This window comes from Amblyomma maculatum, chromosome 4, assembly GCF_055883805.1.
Source record: "Amblyomma maculatum isolate TAMU_Amacu chromosome 4, ASM5588380v1, whole genome shotgun sequence".
In the NCBI taxonomy this organism is placed as follows: Eukaryota; Metazoa; Arthropoda; class Arachnida; order Ixodida; family Ixodidae; genus Amblyomma; species Amblyomma maculatum.
In genome coordinates this window covers 162,530,588-162,552,149 of record NC_139347.1, presented here as the reverse complement: position 1 = coordinate 162,552,149, position 21,562 = coordinate 162,530,588, and the positions used below count along the sequence as shown (strand labels likewise).

The window sequence follows — 21,562 nt, the reverse complement described above, 5'->3', positions numbered from 1 at the left end:
GGCTCTCAGCAGCCTGCTTTGCAAGGCTTAGTTCCCTGTCGTTAGTGAGAGTGGCTTACCGCCAAGCTTCATCAGTCGGGTGACCGGACCAGACTTTACGCTTGTGCTAAAGCGAATTCACAGACAGCCATAACGGCCGCCTCAGCAGATTTTTGATGGGGGTGAAAAACAAACCGCTTTTGCGCTCTGCGATGTAAATGCGCATTACCGAACCCCAGGGGGTCGAAATTTTTGGAGCCCTTCACTACGGCATCTGTCCTAACCTCAGTTGGTTCCGGTTGTTGAAGACTACAGACGAAATGAAACCGAACAAGGTTACGACGCTCACATTTCTTAGACGTTTCCAGCGAGGTCTCGGTCACGGCGACGTAAATGAATGGCCTTGGGAAGCATAGCATTCTAGGCTTTACGCAATAAAATAGATATACCGGTGTCCAAGCCATGCAAGCTAAGGCAATGCTATGGCTCAAGGCTCACGCGAGCTCAAGGTTAGGGAGATGGCAGTAAATGACATTAGGGCCGATGGCATCAGAGAGCTTACAATCCAATAAATTCGGCCTTTAACTTGCAGCATCAGTCACCAACTCTCGATTACACAGTAAAGTCTAGTAGAAATGCGTCCTGTTGAAGCACAATTCGTAAGTTTTAATGTCAGTGCCCGTAAAACTCCAGCTGGTCGGAATTTCCGGAGCCCTCTACTACGGCGTCTCCCATAACATGATCGGCTTGGGACGTTAACCCCCACAAACCACAAACCACCATGAACACTTAGCCCTGATTTTGGCTTGAACGAAACTGTGCGAACTCTGCAAAGGAGCACTTACTGTACCCATGTACCGTATACACCGACTGGGGACCCCTCGGTGTATATATTAGGTTACGTCACACACAGGGCAACGTTAGCGCACACGTAATATATCTTAAGATATATTTTAGGTTAAACACAATCTCAGTGATTCAAAGTTATCTGCCAATGCTGATAGCACTTTGAAAGTGGAATAGAAAATCAAATTTCTTTGGCGCTTATTTTATTTATGCTGAATACCTACTGACCCCTTTGAGAAAAAGATAGTAGAATTTCTACTATATGTGCACAAAATGACGCATCGGCCAGTTCTTTGCATCACTGTACCAGTGTGCGTGTGCTTAAGACTCCCATCCACATTTGTCATCTATAACTGTCGGAAATCAAGTATTTCGCATTATTTTATGAGGCGGTGTATATGCGACTGATTGGTTTCCGATTGAGAAAGGAGTGAGACAAGGCTGCATACTGTGCCCCACCTATTTAATCTAAATGCAGAGTACATCATGAGGAAGGCCGGTCTGGACGAGTCTTCAGCTGGAGTAAAGATTGCTGGAAAAGATATCAACAATCTTAGCTATGCGGATGATACCACTTTAATGGCAGAAAGTGAAGTGGAACTCAAGAGACTTCTGATGCGCGTACAAGAAGAGAGTTAGAAGTTTGGGCTTAACCTGAACGTTAAAAAGACAAAGATCATGGCGTATTGCCCTATCAAGTCCTTGAGCATCAAGGGACAAGAAGTGGAAACTCTGATAGATTTCCTCTTCTTGGGCTACAAGAATACCCCGGAAGGAGACTGCAGCCATGAAATTAGGAGACAACTGCTTCTGGGAAAGAGAGCCATGGTTAGACTTGACCGCATAGTAAAGAGCAGATACATTAGTCTGCCAACCAAAATCCGTATAACTCGTGCTATGGTCTTTCCAGTTGTGATGTATGGATACGAAAGTTGGACTGTGAAGAAAGCTGACCGCCGAAGAATTGACGCGTTTGAATTGTGGTGCTGGCGGAGACTCTTGAGAGTTCCTTGGACTGCCAGAAGCTCAAATCAGTCGATATTGTCGACCATAAACCCTCACTGCTCATTTCAGGGTGAAGCTCGGCTACTTTGGTCATCTGATGAGAAGAGAGGAGTTGCTGGAGAAATATTTGATGTTTGGAAAGGTTGAGGGTCACCGGAGAAGGGGTAGGCAGCGAACGCGACGGTTAGATGGCATCCTCGAGGCGCTGCAGATGAAGTTACGTGATGTTAGGAAGATAGTACATATTGACCAATTGATGAAGTACATATTGAGCACATATTGACCAATTACATTAATGACTTTCTGGAAAGACACCACATTTTATCCCCATTCCAGCATGGCTTCCGGAAAGGGTATTCCACTGTTACTCAATTAGCTACTGTAACTCATCATATTGCTTCAATTCTCGATAAAGGTGGTCAAGTTGACATGATTTTTCTAGATTTTAGTAAGGCATTTGACCGCGTTCCGCATGACAAATTAATCTATAAATTACAAATCATTGATCTTCCTAGTTTCATAATTGCTTGGGTATCTGAATATCTGGCTGGCCGTAATCAATATGTCGAGATAAAAAGCCACACTTCTAACGTCCTACCAGTTACTTCCGGTGTACCCCAAGGTAGTGTGCTTTGCCCCCTTTCCTGATTTTTTGTAATGATATTGTAAATGTCAATAATGAGCCTACTAAAATCCGCTTATTTGCAGACGATTGCATCCTTTTCAACAAGGTACAAAGTATCTCTGACCAACATGTCCTAAGCTCTAATCTTACCAATATTGTAACCTGGTGTAAGGAGTGGGGAATGAAAATTAACACCGAAAAATCTGTCCTACTTCGCGTTACCAACAAGAAAAACCGTTTATATTTTCTTATTCTATAGAGGGCATGCTGTTAACTGAGGTCACTAAATTTAAGTATCTGGGTGTGACGCTAACGAACAACTGGAAGTGGAATTCCCATATTAGCGACATCTGCTCATCCGCGTTTCGCAGGCTTTGTTTACTGCGACATAAGCTTAAAGATGCCCCTTCACAGATGAAAAAAACTAGCTTATACAGCCTTAATAAGATCCAAACTCGAGTACGCATGCGTCATCTGGGACCCACATACAAAGTTAAACATAGATGCGCTTGAAAAAATTCTGCGAAGATCAGTTCGTTTTATCTTCTCAAAGTACAGTTGCACTGACTCTGTTTCTAAACTTATGCATGGTGATGGTATCAGAACTCTGCAGTCCAGACGCAAGTTTTTGCGTCTGAAATTTTTATTTTTATTAATAAACCGCAAACTTGCTCTTGATCCTCAACCGTATCTATCCCCTCTTGCAACGCGCATAACCCGCCATACCCATCCCCTTTCTCTTACACCATATTTTGCTAGGACAAACTTATTCAAATTTTCGCTCTTTCCCCGGACTGTTCATGACTGGAATGATTTACCTGCGTATTGCCTTCACTCGCTTGACTCCATTGACAGTGTGCTGCAATCAAATGATTGATATTATCCTTATGTATTGTTTTTGTAGCACCGCATCAATTCATCAATTTGTTTGTTCGTTTTTGCTTTTTTGTGTGCCCTGATCACGTACCATTGCTTCAGTTTATGTATCTTGTGCTTGTATTTCATTGTTCTCTACATCTTGTATGCCCCTCCTGCCTGGGCCTTTCGCCTGCAGTATCATATAAATAAATAAATAAATAAATAAATAAATAAATAAATAAATAAATAAATAAATAAATAAATAAATAAATAAATAGTGAGATACCGGAAAGCGTGGCGTGACATGGTCCATAGGGTCACGAAGAGTCGGACACGACTGAATGACTGAACTGAACTGTATTGCCGACAGTGTGGTAAATGCATTTATCAGTGCCGGTGAAGGTTGGTTTCAGTATGCTACACGTGCCGTTAGAAACGTCGCTTCGCATGCAACTGGTGAGGATTACCAAAGCTCACTAAGTTCCCCATCTATATTGACAATCAAATCAAAGCGGCCACCGTTTTTATTCTATTGGAATCAGCAACGAGTTTCGGTCCCAATAGACTACCTTGCATCCAAGACGAATCGAAACCTTTTGAAGCTCTGAATTACATACATCTACTTAACACCCCCCCCCCCCCCCCCCCTCTTTGCAGCTCGGAATGAATTTTCCTAAATCGCAAAACTTCATTATTCACAACAGCTTAAATTTTGAGGCATGGCCTTTGAGCACCACATATATATTCAGGCTTACAACCATGACGACTCGTTTTTGTAATATTTCACAACGAAGTTTAGAGAAACTAAATATTAGTCCACAAAAGCTACAAAGATTTTTTCTTCTTGCGAAAGGCACCCGAAACGGTGATGACGTCTTTAGTAGTTTCTCCTTAGCGACAGCGAACCACCGCTCTTCGTTTTAAGGCACCACAAGTCCTAAATTTACAGCGTTCTTCCTTTTCGTTCAGGACAAGCAAGTCGTTGCTATATCGGGAACCAACAGAAACGGTTTCGTCGCAATCGACGACGTGCTGCTGAACGAAGAACCTTGCTCCAACATCCGTGAGTGCCTCGTAACTTAATAATATTTGCTGGGGGGTTTAGTTGCTAGATGTTCACTTTAATGGATATTGTGCCAATACGGGTAGCACGGGCATATATGGATGCTCCTGTCCAGTCTTTGTACCTGCGTGCTGTTAATTATAAGTGTCATCCCTTCAACTGAATCCACTAACGTATTTACAACATTTACTAGCGACATAAAATACCCGGTAAGTATTCTGACGTACCAGTGTGGACAAACGTAAATAAACATGCTATTTCTTTTTAAATATTTTCACGAAGGTGGATAATTGAAACTGGAAGCCTTGGTATGTGCAGGCTATTAGTACACGCCCGTGAGCTTTCACTTAGATAGTTAATGTTTTCTTAGCTACAATACAGAAGGCGTGAATTAAGTTTGAACGAAAAAGCGTGCTCTTCTATATTTTCCCTCTACGTTTACAAGAATATCCTCTCTTTCTGAATAACCAGTTCGCATTGCGGTTGACACAGTGGTTCGATAGAGGGGGTGTCCAGGGCATTAAAATTGCGATTCTCGAAGATTCGTTCGAAGATTGCTTGGTTACTTATGTTAGGCATTTTATGCGCAGCAACCACTACATCCGCACCTTCCAAAACTGTGACAGTTTCTGAGGAACCTAAAACACATAAAACGCCGATAACTTCGACAATAGGTAAGCCGGCTGTGCAATTCTATAGCCATACTTCAAACCGTGCCTTTCTTATCAGTCCCGCGTATTTTTTGTTGTTGCGGGTAATGAAGCAGTTGACTATAAGAGAAAAAAAACTAGACAAAGGATCATACTACGAGAATCTCTCTAACGTATATTTTTCTTGTGTTTTTCCATTGAACTTTCTGATAAAGTTGGTCGCAAATGAGGGTCATAAAGAAGAGGCATTGGCCTCCGAGTCAAGAAGGAATTTTCAACGGTCGTGTTGTGCCCAGCCGTATCATTTTCTCACGCTGTGTGTTCCTCTTTCTCTCTCACAAGTAAACTGTTCGTGATAATATGGGAAACATGTTGCAAAGCTGCTTCAAGGAACCACATTGCCACATTACCACATGAACATTCTTTGGACATTTATCTTAGAAAATCTCCGCGCAGCCACCACGACGACTTCACCCTCAACAACTCCGACAGCTTCTGAAGGAACTGAGACACAGAAACCTCCGATGACTTCGACGACAGGCAAGCCAGCTTTGCAATTCCAGCGATACTTCTATTATTGCCTTGAAGATTTGTGATGTACAGTTTTTCATAATCGGTTAAATGCAGAAAGTCTGCAGTAAACGCACAGGCAATACGGGCAGCACGGGCATATATGGATGCTCCTGTACTGTCTTTGTACCTGCGTGCTGTTAATTATAAGTGTCATCCCTTCAACTGAATCCACTAACGTATTTACAACTTTTACTAGCGACATAAAATACCTAGTAAGTATTCTGACGTAACAGTGTGGACAAACGTAAATAGAACACGCTATTTCTTTCTAAATATTTTCACGAAGTTGAATAATTGAAACTGGAAGCCTTGGTATGTGCAGACTATTAGTACACGCCCGTGAGCTTTCACTTGATAGTTAAAGTTTTCTTATCTACACTACAGAAAGCGTGAATTTAATTTGAACGAAAAAGCGTGCTCTTCTATGTTGCCCCTCTACGTTTACAAGAATATCCTCTCTTTCTGAATAACCAGTTCGCATATCCTCTCTTTCTGAATAACCAGTTCGCATTGCGGTTGACACAGTGGTTCGATAGAGGGGGTGTACAGGGCATTTATATTGCAATTCTGCTCATGAAATCACAGTGGCGCATTACAGTTCGAAGATTGCTTGGTTATTTATGTTAGGCATTTTATGCGCAGCAATCACCACATCCGCACCTTCCAAAACTGTGACAGTTTCTGAGGAACCTAAAACACATAAAACGCCGATAACTTCGACAATAGGTAAGCCGGCTTTGCAATTCCAGCCATACTTCAAACCATGCCTTTCTTATCAGTCCCGCGTAATTTTTTGATGTTGCGGGTAATGAAGCCAGTTGACTATAAGAGAAAAAATCTAGACAAAGGATCATATTACGAGAATCTCTCAAACGTATATTTTTATTGTCTTTCTCCATCAAACTTTCTGATAAAGTTGGTCGCAAATGAGGGGCCTAAAGAAGCGGCATTGGCCTCCGAGTCAAGAAGAAATTTTCAACGGTCGTGTTGTGCCCAGCCGTATCATTTTCTCACGCTGTGTGTTCCTCTTTCTCTCTCACAAGTAAACTGTTCGTGATAATATGGGAAACATATTGCAAAGCTGCTTCAAGGAACCACATTGCCACATTACCACATTAACATTCTTTGGACATTTATCTTAGAAAATCTCCGCGCAGCCACCACGACGACTTCACCCTCAACAACTCCGACAGGTTCTGAAGGAACTAAGGCACAGAAATCTCCGATGACTTCGACGACAGGCAAGCCAGCTTTGCAATTCCAGCGATACTTCTATTATTGCCTTGAAGATTTGTGATGTACAGTTTTTCATAATCGGTTAAAGGCAGGAAGTCTGCAGTAAACGCACAGGCAATACGGGCAGCACGGGCATATATGGATGCTCCTGTACTGTCTTTGTACCTGCGTGCTGTTAATTATAAGTGTCATCCCTTCAACTGAATCCACTAACGTATTTACAACTTTTACTAGCGACATAAAATACCTAGTAAGTATTCTGACGTACCAGTGTGGACAAACGTAAATAGAACACGCTATTTCTTTCTAAATATTTTCACGAAGTTGGATAATTGAAACTGGAAGCCTTGGTATGTGCAGACTATTAGTACACGCCCGTGAGTTTTCACTTGATAGTTAATGTTTTCTTATCTACACTACAGAAGGCGTGAATTTAATTTAAACGAAAAAGCGTGCTCTTCTATGTTGCCCCTCTACGTTTACAAGAATATCCTCTCTTTCTGAATAACCAGTTCGCATTGCGGTTGACACAGTGGTTCGATAGAGGGGGTGTACAAGGCATTTATATTGCAATTCTGCTCATGAAATCACAGTGGCGCATTACCGTTCGAAGATTGCTTGGTTATTTATGTTAGGCATTTTATGCGCAGCAATCACCACATCCGCACCTTCCAAAACTGTGACAGTTTCTGAGGAACCTAAAACACATAAAACGCCGATAACTTCGACAATAGGTAAGCCGGCTTTGCAATTCCAGCCATACTTCAAACCGTGCCTTTCTTATCAGTCCCGCGTATTTTTTGTTGTTGCGGGTAATGAAGCCAGTTGACTATAAGAGAAAAAAACTAGACAAAGGATCATATTACGAGAATCTCTCAAACGTATATTTTTCTTGTCTTTTTTCATCGAACTTTCTGGTAAAGTTGGTCGCAAATGAGGGTCATAAAGAAACGGCATTGGCCTCTGAGTCAAGAAGAAATTTTCAACGGTCGTGTTGTGCCCAGTCGTATCATTTTCTCACGCTGTGTGTTCCTCTTTCTCTCTCACAAGTAAACTGTTCGTGATAATATGGGAAACATATTGCAAAGCTGCTTCAAGGAACAACATTGCCACATTACCACATTAACATTCTTTGGACATTTATCTTAGAAAATCTCCGCGCAGCCACCACGACGACTTCACCCTCAACAACTCCGACAGGTTCTGAAGGAACTAAGGCACAGAAATCTCCGATGACTTCGACGACAGGCAAGCCAGCTTTGCAATTCCAGCGATACTTCTATTATTGCCTTGAAGATTTGTGATGTACAGTTTTTCATAATCGGTTAAAGGCAGGAAGTCTGCAGTAAACGCACAGGCTAAAAAGAATCCTTTCTATACACTTGATATGATAGCTTTTCTGTGGGTAAGCGGAACCTTGAAATAGTGAGCACCAGTGGAAGAGTGAAGACCCAGGAGAGTTATCAAAATGATGCAGTATATTTTAGGCCACCCTAGACAGCTACTGTAAATTAATAACACATTAGAATATGTCTGTTCCAGCCGCCATTTTATTGCGTAGTTGCTAAATTAATAATAAGATATAAGCTGCTAAATATGCCTTCGAGAAATCCAAATGCTTAAACTAATGCGAATAAGAATAAGCTATGCATGGCTGGTTTCTCCTTGATGACTTATATTTAACAATTTATATAATATTTCAGAAGAAGCTTCGACAACGACTCGACTAACCTCGGAAGCGAGCAAAGGCGCCCCATCCACATTGCCTACACCCCAGTGCAATCGAGGCTACTTCGAATGCCAGGATGGCAGAACCTGCATACCGGCAGTGCTGCTCTGTGATGGCGTACCTGATTGTCCCGATGGATTGGACGAAACCTGCGGTACTAGACACTCTGCAGCTGGCCGAGAATATATAATTAGGATTAAAATACCTATATTCGTCAGCACTTTTTTAATACTGATTTGAAAAAAGCACATGCTTAACACTACAGCAAAACATTTAAAATATAGTCACATGGGAACAATGCTCTCTCATGATAATATCGGCATAGGCTCTGATGGGTATTAGCAAGACAACGACAGAAAATGGTATGTAGATAGTCGTTTCCGGCATTTACTAGACGCAAATTAGACTTTGGTTAAGGTTGGATAGAGAGACATTTAATATAAAGAGGGAAATTACTTTTCCCAATAGATTTTGTGTAAAATGACGCCTAAATATAATCTTCTAGAGGAGTTTCTATCGTTAACTGGACCCAAGGTTCAAACACCTTCCCACAAGCTCCAATACAGCATCCTTATTTCATCCATATTTTAATCGCCTGAGGGATTGTTTTGCGAATTGTTTGCGCTTGTCCAAGAAAATTTATGCTGGTTTCAGGAATTATTCCCCATTTTCGTGTCAACGTTAAGAAGAGAAGCTGACAACCTCAAGAAAATTAAGACAGCAATATGAAGGCACGTTTGCTACTTATTAAAAATAAGATGTTTAAAAGAAACTTATCGCAAACCTTCTAAGACATCACCACTGGCCCTGCAATGGTCTCTTATTTATGTCTATAGTGTCCATGTCGACGGAACACTGCTGGCAGAGTTTATAAAAAGCTGCATTGCCCTTGATCGAGCAGCGGCAGCTTTTCTCAAGCTATGGTTGTCTTTCCCAAGGTTCGAAAAGAGAGATGTTACGTACTACAATAACGTACCAATGTAGCTAGTAACTTTTGAAAATAGGTGTTATGTTTTAGGAATTTGCTCCCACGTTAAGATAAAAAGAATATTCACGTGTTATTTTTATGTGCAACAATCCTTAGTGACATTGTTGCGACGAGCAATGGTTGGTTTAGCTTATTTGACCCCGCTTACGTAGTAAGGATTTTGTAGATGTGGCACGGTTACCAATAACAAAAAAAAAGGTCAACATTAAGTTTCTGTTTCTGTTCAAGAATAGAAAAAACTTAGGTCTAGTTTTAATCTGTTTTGTAGTGCGTATAGAAATGAAAGAACTATAAATGGATGCCATGTGCCAGCACAAATACCTTCTAGGGAGCGAAATATAACAAAAGGCGGTAAAGTGCCCAGTATGGTTAGATGAATGCCATTGAGATGAATGTATTTGTCCCCCTTAATGGGATCAAAAAAGGTGCTTGAAACAGAAAACTTTGTATGGTTTCGTAACAATCATGAATACCACATCTCAAAAATTATACATCATGGTGGAACCAATATACAATCTATATTTTCTTAATTTGCTGTTCACAATTTACAATAAAACTGCCCGTAGTTTTTCAAACGCTCCTTACATTCTGTACCTGGGAAAGTTTAGCGAGTCATTACCGAGTTTCATCCTTCACATTACTTTCAAATTTTGTCAAGGCAATAAAGCTGACTTGTGCTCACATTTCAGATAACAACTCGTTTGCCTGCGAGGAAAACGAATTCTTCTGTGCCAGTCGCTCCCCGAGTGCCTGTCTTCCTCGTTCTTTGCTCTGCGATGGACGCGAAGACTGCTCCGATGGCTCAGATGAGGCCATGTGCAACGGTAAGTAATCTGTTCCATAATTGCTGTGCGAATATAACAGTCGTACTTTAGTCGAAGGCTGAACGACTGAAGGGCAAATGGTTATAAAGATGAGTGAGACTATCCACATGCACAATGTGTTGAAATTCCGCAGAATTTCGAGAATTGAGAATTTGTCTTCAACGTCTGTTCTTCGCACACTGTATGCCAACGTATTTTGCCGGCACGGTCATACGAAAAGACAGCGCGACAGAGCGAGAAAAGCAAGAACGTCTATCCAGACGCAACTGCTAATGATTAATTTCTTAGCATAGGATTTCTTTCTCAAATAAATACCCAATGGCACTATTTCCTAGAAGACACATTTTAGAGAAAGAAAAAAATAATGACCTTCAAATGAAGTCCAAACCAGGGCAAACAGGCCAGTTGTGCTTGCTGCTGCTAGATGACTCAGATGTCTCCGCAGCCTTCCAGTTCGCGTGTTATACTGCCAGCTTCTAGTGCTGCGCTTTTTATGGCGTATTGTTTGCGTATTGCCACCTGTGCTGGGGTGAAATGGTAAAGCACGCCACCACATTTGTAATTACTGGCTCAATGTCGAACCAACGTTCTTAGAAAACACGGCTGGCTTATTTCGACCTCTTGCAAGTGCAAGGGTTGTCGTCCGACGGACATGTTGGCAAGCCAGATGGAAATTCGGGTGACTGCAGGCATAGCACCGGGATACAAAACAACAAAACTTTTAATTGAGGTGATTGAATTCTCTGGATTCTTCTCAAAGCGCTGATTAAATCGAAGCCGACATAGGACACATTCCCCTCCACACTTACCGAAGTGATCGCAAGTGAATTTGTTCTAGACTAGTATGTCTGCTGCTTTAAGTTGAAAATATGCTGTGTGGAATGTTTTGCCGATCATATAAAATTGTGATTTACGACTACTGTATATTGAAAAAATAAGTCTGGAGATTGATATTTGGATGAAAAGAGAAATATACTGACATTGGGCAATTTTCAAATAGGGCGAAAAAGTTACAGGCTGCTGATACTTTCAATGAAGTACTCCCTAATTGCTAACAGGAAATGAAGAAAAAAAAAACGGGCGTGTCGCATTTAGTTAAAGCGCTAGGCTGGGGATCAGAGGGGTGGAGGTTCGATTCCCGGTGAAGGCTTTTCTTTTTTTTTAATGAGGAGGAGTCGCACACCTCTCCAGCGTCGCTAGGCAACGCTGGCAGAGCTTGGCGAGGGGGCTGCGCAGCTTGCCTTGGCTGTGACGTCAGGCGTATGCGCAAAACTAGGCTATGCGGAGGCACGCGAAGCTGCGGTCTGACACGGGTAGTAAAGCTTTCGCTTCGAAATAATGTTACACTTTGAATCGTTTGACACGGAGATACGCTTGTCTCAAATATCGAGTGTGAAAAACGAAGTCCTTAGTATAAGGATTGTTCGAAAATGCGAGACGACAGCTTGCTGCAAAACATTTAAAATGCGCAGTAAGTTTCAAATTTTCAAATAACGTATCTGAGACAACCGCAACGTTCAGACATAGTTTATTGTGCTACGTGATCCTGATTAAGAAGAAATGCAATATTATTGCGATTTTAAAGAGCATATAGTTTAGAGAATATGCCAAGTATGCAGGCCCATAGCCCATAGTTTGTAATGACTGAAGTGGATTATGAAGACAGCGCGAAAACGACGAGGACAAGGAAGGAACACCAAAGTAACAGGACAGGCGTTCCTGTTATTTTGGTGTTCCGTTTGGTGTTCCTTCAGCCGTTTGGTGTTCCTTCCTTGTCCTCGTCGCTTTCGCGCCGTCTTCATAATCCACTTCAACCATGAACCAACTAGCCCAAAGCAAAGTACTTCTTGTAATGACGCAAGCCACAAGATGACACTAAAGGCACCGAGCTTTAAAGAAAGGTATAGTGCAAGAAAGGTATGCGAAATCAGTATCAAATAGGAGCGACTAATGCGACAAGGTAAAGCAACTGTGAACTATTGTTATAACCAAGAGATATAGCCTGACTTATCTATCTGATCTGCAGCTAGTTTTTCCAGCAAAGCTTCATAGCATGTTATTCTTCATGCCGGGTTCTCATGCTTGCAATGATAAGCCCATTTATTTCTAAAGTGCTGTTGGCCTCTGCGTTAGATGGAGGCGCGTAAGGTCCTTTGCAGTTGTGACAATCCCCGAAAGCGGTGTGGCATTCAGTGACGCTGAAATATCTATCGGCTGTGGGAATAATGCATTTTAAGCATAGGTTACCATTTTGCATTCCTTTATTTCAAGACGTATGGTATGAGGTTCTAAGCAGTCCTACATTCCTTTGGTTTGATAAGCAAACTTTTGAGCACAATTAATAGTTTCTTGTCTCCTTTGTGCGTACTACAGGATGCTCAGATATTGTTGATTTGTTAGTGACGACTAATCTTATGCTGCATCCACACTTTTATCGTTCCGTAATTAAGACGCCAGTAGAAGTAAGAATACTGCCTCAAGTTATACTAATACTAATGTTATTATTCTTGATAAAACAAGTTTATGAAGCGTATAACGGTACAACTAGTCGAGTATCGGCATATCTCAATGCACCAGTTTATATATTAGGTCTATAACCGAAACGTATGCCACGTTCTCAATTCTGTAAAGGCTTTCCTTAAAAAACAAATATGCTGTTGAAAATATGTTGGGATTTGCAATCACGGTTCCCATTTAAATTAGTTAGAAACTACACATAGAAACATCTGATTTTACGCAGTAGTTTTTCACTTCGCAATTCACGCCGAGCGTATACGGTTAGGCAAAGACCACCAAATTAGAAATAAACTTCCTTTTACGGTCTCCTCTTTTGTAGTGTGTCCAAGCTTCTTGTGTCTCAACGATGCCATTTGCAACTGGACGTCCGTAGCATCTTACCCCTCCTGCGACTGCAAACTGGGCAACAAAGGCCGTCGCTGCGAGATGCAGGATAAAGGGAAACACGAGAAGGTTGCAATGGGTAAGGTTTCGTCACTTATGTAGCTAATATTTAGTTTTATAAATTTCGCGAAAATGTGCCATTATATGAAGCACGAATTGCAGGAAGAATGTAATTTTATGTGGCTCAGAAAAAAAAAAATGTGCGCTTTTCCGCGATATACTCTGCACTACCTGCTTAAATATAAGTATATTTGAACTTTTCGGACAATAGTGCCTGCCACTAGACATCAACTGCGACCTTTCTGTTCTTCACTCATTAACGTACTGGAAAGTATCAACAAAACACACGCGTATACACTTCTGTTTTGTTTATACAATCCAAAGTTAAACAAAAATTCATAAAGTTGTCCTTTCGGTTACTCTATTTGAAAAGTACTGTTCTCTATGTATATCTTTCTCTGATTATAAATAGGAAACTCGCCAAGAGACTTTGGGGCCTTTGTGCAAACAGCCTTCTTTATTATATTAACACTGTTCTCACTGTAAGCGTCAAGAAAATTACACTTTCCACTGTCTCAATAATGCCTACTGTGAGCACGAGCAGTTACTCACATTTTGTTGGAATTTATGGTAGGTTTCTTTAATAGAGCTAACGTGTATTTGGTGTGCAACACCTAACATTTTTATAAAAACATATGCGACAACGACCAGCTAGATAAGAAAAGTTAGCGTTGATTGCATGCTTTGTAGTACACCTTATTCGATACGCACTGTTCCAAGTGTACGAAAAACGAGGCGCTCAAGTCGATCAGTGATACGCGTTGATTTTAAAATCTTGATAGACTTTGAATAGAGTTCACAACAAGACTTTCATATAATTTAAGTCTGAAGAAAAATGTCTATTAAAAGCACACTCTGATAGTAAAACTCTCCTTCTACACAAAATGATTACTTGCATTTCACGACTTACGCGGTCAAAATTATTTGCAGCTGATTGCGTCTTACAATTTCCCTCCTTATAATTTTAGTTTTCCTCCCTTAACACTCCTGAAACGCCAAGTGTAATCATTTATGTTGTTCCCATTGTAATGCCGTTTTTGCCGTGTTTCAACGTATGTACATGGTTCTTCTGCTGGGGTCACCTGCAGATACCTGAACAAAATTCAGTCTAAATTTTTCTTGCTATAGACCAGTTGCAAAACCTACAAGCCAGCTTCCCTGTGAGGCAGACATTCATGCACAATGGCGGCAGACTCAGACTCAGGGACAATAGTTATGTGCAGTGTATGCATCTACTGCAATCCATGCAGCTCCGGATTCAGCCCCCGTGGCACAGGCTATTGTGCGAGAGCAGATTTTCGGGCATTCTGAACTCGGGAAAAAGGGGGGCACTGCCACCTTGGAGTTGAGTAAGTATATATAGAAATGAGGAGTCTTAGAATAGGGGAACCGAATCGATCCGAGGGATAGGGTATATAGCGGGGTGACAATGTGCACGCGAGGTATGCTGCGACGAATGAGCGAGGGGTGCGGTAATTACTCTGCCCGCCAAGCGATGTGTCAGCGCTGCTACCAACTATTACCACAAAGTTCTTTCGGCTATTGTGCAGGAATATGTGTCGTAAAGAGAAGCTCACTTGTAGGTTTTGCAACAGTTCTGATACAGCATGTGCGTTTGAGATGCGTGGAAAGCACATCACGCACATTTTAGTCAGAGACCTGGACCGCGACATCATTTGCCTTCGAGAATATTAACACTCATGCTCAGGTTCCCTTTTCACGCTTTGATAACCATGAGAATTTGAAAAGTATAGTTAGCCTTCATTAGGACTTGTGTAAATAGTATCAACCTGAAACAAGTTTTCATATTATTTGTTGTGAATAGATATCCTAATATATGCATTATTACATAACGCAACAATACTTCTTATATAAGCCACCGCTCGCTGCGAATATTGTCCTCGAACTTTGATACAAGTTACGTAATAAAGTTAACCGGTCCATATAAGTCAAACTTCTATTGGTAAAAAAGTAAATAACTCCTCTTTTTTGTTCAGGAGTTCAAACATGAAAACAGTTAGCAAGTTGTGGTATATTTCAGGCACTTTTGCTTTATTTTCAACGACATCGTCCCCCATTGCTGCTTATATCGCAGTTTGTTTTGCGCATATCAAGGTTCGACCATTACCAAGTTGATGCTATTTGTTTCAGAATATTTTATTCAAGGCAAATTTATATCTCGCTTTATATTGACTTTGCTCAATTTATTTTCTGTATACACTGCTCCCGGATTGACAGTAGGTGTTCTGAATTACTGTGAAATTCTTATTCGCTTCCTCTTTTTTGTTTTCACAGCATCTACTAGATATACTGCGACAGGCATCGTTATCGTTTTGGTCGTCCTCGTGCTCGTAATCCTGTTCGCGATAGTCTTAGTCAAGCGGCGAAGAGCGGCTAAGTGAGTAAACATTGTGGCCATTTTTTCATTACCATTCTGGACCCGTACGTGAAGAAAACTGGAAAAATTTGAAATGAAAACTTGCCGAGGGGAAACGCTACTGCTAGAATACATAAACCTCTTAAATTCAGCAAACAGAGCGCAATACATCTCCTCCCGCATTCATAATAGTTAAGCAGAATGTTCATTTGGGCTAGCTGGTAAACATTCATAAGTGCAAAACAGCGCGAACCACGGTGGACAAGAACAAGAAGGACACGGGATGATCACTGACTTCTAACTAAGCTTCTAATGCCATCTCTTGGCGCTTATAAAGGAAAACGCACAATGCACATCCTAAGTCACACTAAAAGTCGATAAAAACAAAAGACAGAGAAACCGCATCTGGAAGTAGAAGGCAGAGACCTCTTCCCTACCATTGACTTTACAGTTTTTGTGGACCCCACGACGAAGTAAACTAGCGAAACACCATCTCGTGGTTTGACGAAAACCCGGAATCCAGCTGGGTAAGGGCTAACCTCTTTTGAAAACGACTAATTTTGGGGATACTTTAGCTCCGTGTTTGGGGGTGTGCAAAAAGAGTTGTTTAGTTTATTTTTCTGCGAGTCCTTTTGCGAATACTAGCTCGCGTACACGCACATTACAACAAATCTAATCAATAATCTCTTATTTGTGCCCCTAGTACAGTATACGAATCTTACGGCACCTAATTATGTTGAAAACTTCCCGGCAGAGATATAAAGTCGCGCTCTTTACCCAAGTCATATGAAGATGCCTTGTTAATGAAACGGATTAGTTAAAATTAGTTATATGCTCACTTGACCAGGGATCCGAAGGCCCCGCGTTTAAAGACCACCTCCTACAAATCCTAGCTTTCTACCTACTCATGCCAAGTTGGCCATCCTATGTAGTCTCCTGGTCACACATTACACCGACCTATTAAAGAAAACCGAGGTCATCCACCAACTACCACATACCAGTGGCATGCTCGTGATTTCCTCCGAACGTGGGCAACACCAACGCGGAATTTTCCGCAGAAGGCGGCCTTCATACGCAGCTCGTTCAATTCGAATCCCTGTATCAATAAACATGGGCGGCGATTAGTTAGCATTATCGCAACGGTCAAAGCTAACCATGTGTTAACCGCGATGGAAGGAAGAAACAATAATCTAGGCTTCGGAATGAAGCAAAACGTAATGGACGTGTACTACCTTAGCCCTTATATTCCCTGCGTCTCATATAGGCAGGAACTTATATCAGAAAAAATAAAGAGCTGTGGATACATACCACACTGCTCTTTTTTGTAGCATTGGCCACAGTCTCGCTATTTCGCCGTGCCTGTCCGAAGGGTAAAGAAAGAAGAAGAAAAAAACGAAGAAGGAAAGAAGAAGAAGAAAAGAAGGAAAGGAGAAGGAATAGAATATGAAGGAAAAGAAGAAGAAAAAGGTGAAGGACAAAGAATAAGAAGAAGGGAAAGGAAAAGGTGAAGAAGAAGAACAGGAACAAGAAAAAAAAAAGAAGACAGATAACTCAGTAGCTGGTAGAGGCTAACGACAACAGCCAGTTGCTAGAACCAAAGGTTCTTTTGAAAGCTGTAACGGCGATGTGCCTCAGAGTTCGACGTAGAGACGATAGCACACAACTAGAAGTCTTCTACGCCCGACTGAGAATGTTCAATTACGAGAGGCAAGTGGTGCTCATACGTTGAGTGATTCCCCTATGGCATAAATAAAGCTGAAACCATAAAGTAAACTACGATACGCAAAAGCCATATCTTTACTTCGAAGCCGAACTTAAGTGAAGCCATGCAGATTGCTTTCGCGTGACTCAAGGTTTAACCACAAGCTAAACAGCAGCTATTTTGTTTTTCGCTTACCGTACGTGAACGCCCCAGTGGTTTTGATCTCAATACGCCGGCTGAGAGGCGTTCACTTTAGTGAACAAATTCAGCGACTGCGAGACAATTTGTTCACGACCAAACTATCAGAAGATCATAGCTGAAGGAAGCGCAGTATTAGCCCAGGTTAGCTGCGCTTCGAAAGAAAGAAGGCTGTTCTCTAAAAGTGGTAAAACACCTGTTTTGTATTCTTCCCCCATGTTGGTATTTCAGTTTTGTTGTTCAAGTTTACAGTTTTGGTTATGGTGCATGCGTCTTGCACCTTGCTAAACTAACGGTAACGGGAAGAAAAAAAAATACAAATATGGATTTATTCTGTCTATATATATATATATATATATATATATATATATATATATATATATATATATATATATATATATATATATATTATGGCTTTATTTCTCTTTTATTAAATTATGATGTCATTACTGTAGTTATTTCTAAGTGTTCATCAAAGCGTTTTTGTCCCTATTTAAAACCGTTTCAACTTTCTTCAGGTACTCACCGGCGGCGTTACTGAATCCTATATATGACGCTTCAACCGAAGAGATAAGTGAGTACAAATAGTTTTGATTTCCTCGCATAATTTGTAGGATATATGTTTCTTATATAGTGAAGTTCTATGCTCTTCTATTTTAACATGAGTTTCTGGATGCTGGAATTTTATATATGAAGCGGTTATTAAACCATAAGCTGGAATATGTATGCTAATATATTCTCCTGCCTATTCAAAGTTAGGTACACAGTTTTATCTGCGTATTTATTATAATCGTCTCGCCTCTTTTTCTTTTAGGACTTTCCAAGTGAAGTTCAACTCCTTTGCTTCACCTCGCTACAGCTGAATAAATGCTTTTACTGTAGCCTTTCAAGAGGAAAGAATGAATCTCCAAGCAGGTCTAATTTATTTTCAAAACACATTGATTCAGACAGAGTCAAATGTTTGTCAATACTTGAGAAAGTGCATTCCATTGATGGACCTACACCTGGGCCCCTGTTTGCAACAGCATGAAAACTAAGGTCCAATTTATTGTAAATAAAATTCGATTATTCAAGTACTGAGCTCTGAAAGATGAATATAGAAGAATTATAGACTGTTAAGTGGCTAAAATATTTATTCTTTCACTTTATGCTCCGCACATACCCGACTAAACAAAATCCACCAAATTTTTGCATCGGTTATGCCTTCAGCTGACATGACTGCCGTAAGGCCGTAACGTTGAAAACTAAACACGATTGGTGTATCAAAAAACAGAGTCCGATATGTATCCTGTTCATCTTGCCTTGCCAGTTCGCAGCCATATGGCCGCATGAGACGGAAACAATGTAACGGATCTGCCAAACTTCGCTGCAAAAAACGATGCTATCAAAGGAATAGCTATCTTGGATGGTATCAATCTATGAAAGCATGTTCAGGAGCAATAATGTATAATAGCCTCCACCCTGCTGATGATTGGGCATTATGCGAAATATGAAAATTATATGGTTTTGATTATAACTCATCTGCTGCGTGAATAACGGTGCCATTATTTCATGGCACCAAATTTGATAGTAAAACCACCTGTCTCAATTAAAACTTTACAACAGGCACCGGAAATTATCACTGTCTTTGGTATAGGCACCTGCCAATGGTAAGAACGTGGAATGATGTAAGTTTCTTGCGGTATAACTTTTGTTGATTAATTTATTTGTCTTTTGCATCTAAGGCGGTGGGATTACTTTAAATCGTAGCGTGTACTCCTATGGTCGTCCATTTTTGGAGTATATAGTTAGAGTCAAAACGGAGATTAGGACTAAAGTAATAGAAGTACACTTCTTTGATATAGCTGCTAATGACGCCGACATGACTAACTTGCACACACTTTCTATACGAACCTTGCATCAATACAAGTACTCACCATAGTAGATGTGATGAAATGACGACATCAGACCGCTTCTATGTATGATAAAGATAGGTAAATTCTAGCGTAGAACGAGTAGAGAATTTTGGAAGGGTAACGTTACTCAGGCGATTATTATTTCTAATGGGAATACGGCTCCTAAATATGGACCTCATAAATGCTTTCGTATGCGTGAGATCAAATTTTACGAATATTGTATAGAGCTTGAACATGATGTCACTTAAAATATGGTGAAAATTTAGAGAAACGGCTCGGTTCGCAGCCGCATATTATCTTTAACAGCCGAGTTATTTCGAAAAGAAAAGACAGGAACAACTAATTGATAAAATAGAAAGAGAAATAAATTTAAAAACCCTAAACCGTCCTAAAAAAAGAATCTGTACACACAGTTTCGCAAATTTCATTGTCAAAACAATGCCGCTACCGATCAAAATCTTTGTGTGGGGTAGTCGGTGATTCTTCTCAAGTAAAAGTAGAAGCAGAGCAAATATAGAGACAGAAAAGGAAGACGCAAAGAACAAGGCTGGCGCTATCAATGTCAGTCCTGTTGTCTGCGTTTTCCTATTTTGTCTCTGTTTTTTCCACTGCTACTACTGTTACTTAAGATGTTACAACCAATATTAATTCTGAAGTTTGCCTGGCGGGGAGTAACCAAGGTTGGCTAAGAAAATTTACACTCGCCAAACGATGAAAAATGCTTTTAAAACAAACTATTGAGTGCACAACGGGTCTCTTGACCATATTGAAAATTGATGAAATGGGTCGATTCTTATATGCGCACAAGACAGGGAGAATAAGTGTGCGCAGGTATCGAAGAGATTTCCCTTCGGTTTTTTAATAATATTCTTCGTGGTCTGCATATAAAGCGATTCCTGAAGCAAGCGCGAAAATAAAGATTTCTCCGTGTCCAAGGTTGTGGCATGGTTCAAATGAGTGGTGTGTTGTCTCATTTGAGCGTGCTCAGCAATGGCGTTGTAAGACTCGCAACCTTCGCTCACGTCATTCTGGTGATCTCTTATTGTTTGTTTAAATTAATTGGATTCGCCAATGTATGTACGAATCATTGCAATAATTGCAGGGTATCTTTTCCACAAACTCCGGGGCAATGTGGTCGCTCCAATGGAACCTTTGCGTGAAAGAACTGATGTTTCAGTTTCTTGGCGATCACGTGTCGAATAAGCATTCCTTGTTTAGAAAATAGTTCAGCAAGACCTTCACTTGTAACCCGTAATTAAGGAACGCTGGAGCGCCTTTGTTGTCTGATGAATTGAGGCTCTGAAGGCTGCAGAGAACGAGAATGGCGTCCGTTATTCTTTTGGAGAAATTGGTCATGGATAGTCGTTTTCCAGGTTTGCTCAGAATAACGCAGACCGGGACTTCGTCGCAGACGAGCTGCTGGGAAGAACTCGGACGAAGCAATGCTACGTTTTGTGGCTATGAGGCGAGTAATTTTAAATCCAGGTACATAGAAAAAGGACTGGGTAAAGTACGGACACTTCTATAGGACCCAACAGTTCAAATGACTGCAACGCGCCAAGCGGCCGGATTTTGACGTAATATCAGTTTTCGGTTAAAGGCGCACGGTTTGAATGTCGGTGTGCGCTGCGTCCTGACGTGCAGTTTCAAAGCAAGCAAGCTTGCCGTCCTGCTACGTCTTGTCGGCGCATTATTTTTGTGTTCTATTAGATGATGTATTGCTTTTCTATTTCTTTTCAGCATTGTAAAATAAAATCAGCTTATGATTCCGGCTGACTGGCTATCAACGCAGCGGCGTCATGGCCTTTGCGTAGCAACAGTATTGTGGAAAAGACGGCCAGTGCTTTGTGAAATTAACATTTATTTTGCTTCACATAAAAACACCACTGATACAATTCTGTCACCATTTGGTGCATAAAAGCAACGTGGAAGACATACGACACGTAGGATACATCAGCTGACATGTACTTTACAAAAAAGTGAAAAAAATAAAAACAATATTTCCAAGGCAAGAAACTATACATAGGTAGACAAACGGACCATGACAGATTTA

At 40.9% G+C, this 21,562-nt stretch overlaps 2 protein-coding genes and 1 long non-coding RNA gene across 3 annotated transcripts in view; all 3 read left to right on the top strand.

The window, feature by feature from the left end:
• LOC146193388 (MAM domain-containing protein 2-like) overlaps positions 1-5,622 on the top strand; it is a 39,802-nt gene extending 34,180 nt beyond the window's left edge. The window contains exons 12-14 of the mRNA XM_084600536.1: positions 4,283-4,376; positions 4,967-5,050; positions 5,483-5,622. Coding sequence (XP_084456662.1) covers positions 4,283-4,376; positions 4,967-5,050; positions 5,483-5,622 — 318 coding nt within the window. The remainder of the gene's footprint in view (positions 1-4,282; positions 4,377-4,966; positions 5,051-5,482) is intronic.
• A 616-nt stretch (positions 5,623-6,238) lies between these two features.
• Positions 6,239-8,083, top strand: LOC146193387 (uncharacterized). Its single transcript, XR_014706449.1, has 3 exons — positions 6,239-6,325; positions 7,486-7,569; positions 8,000-8,083. It is a non-coding gene; the product is annotated as an uncharacterized LOC146193387 (long non-coding RNA).
• A 467-nt stretch (positions 8,084-8,550) lies between these two features.
• Positions 8,551-18,657, top strand: LOC146193386 (uncharacterized). Its single transcript, XM_084600090.1, has 6 exons — positions 8,551-8,718; positions 10,242-10,376; positions 13,213-13,356; positions 15,633-15,735; positions 18,133-18,188; positions 18,429-18,657. The coding sequence occupies exons 2-6, from the start codon at positions 10,367-10,369 to the stop codon at positions 18,440-18,442; spliced, it is 327 nt and encodes a 108-aa protein (XP_084456216.1). The 5' UTR covers positions 8,551-8,718; positions 10,242-10,366; the 3' UTR covers positions 18,443-18,657.
• Positions 18,658-21,562: the final 2,905 nt, after the last annotated feature.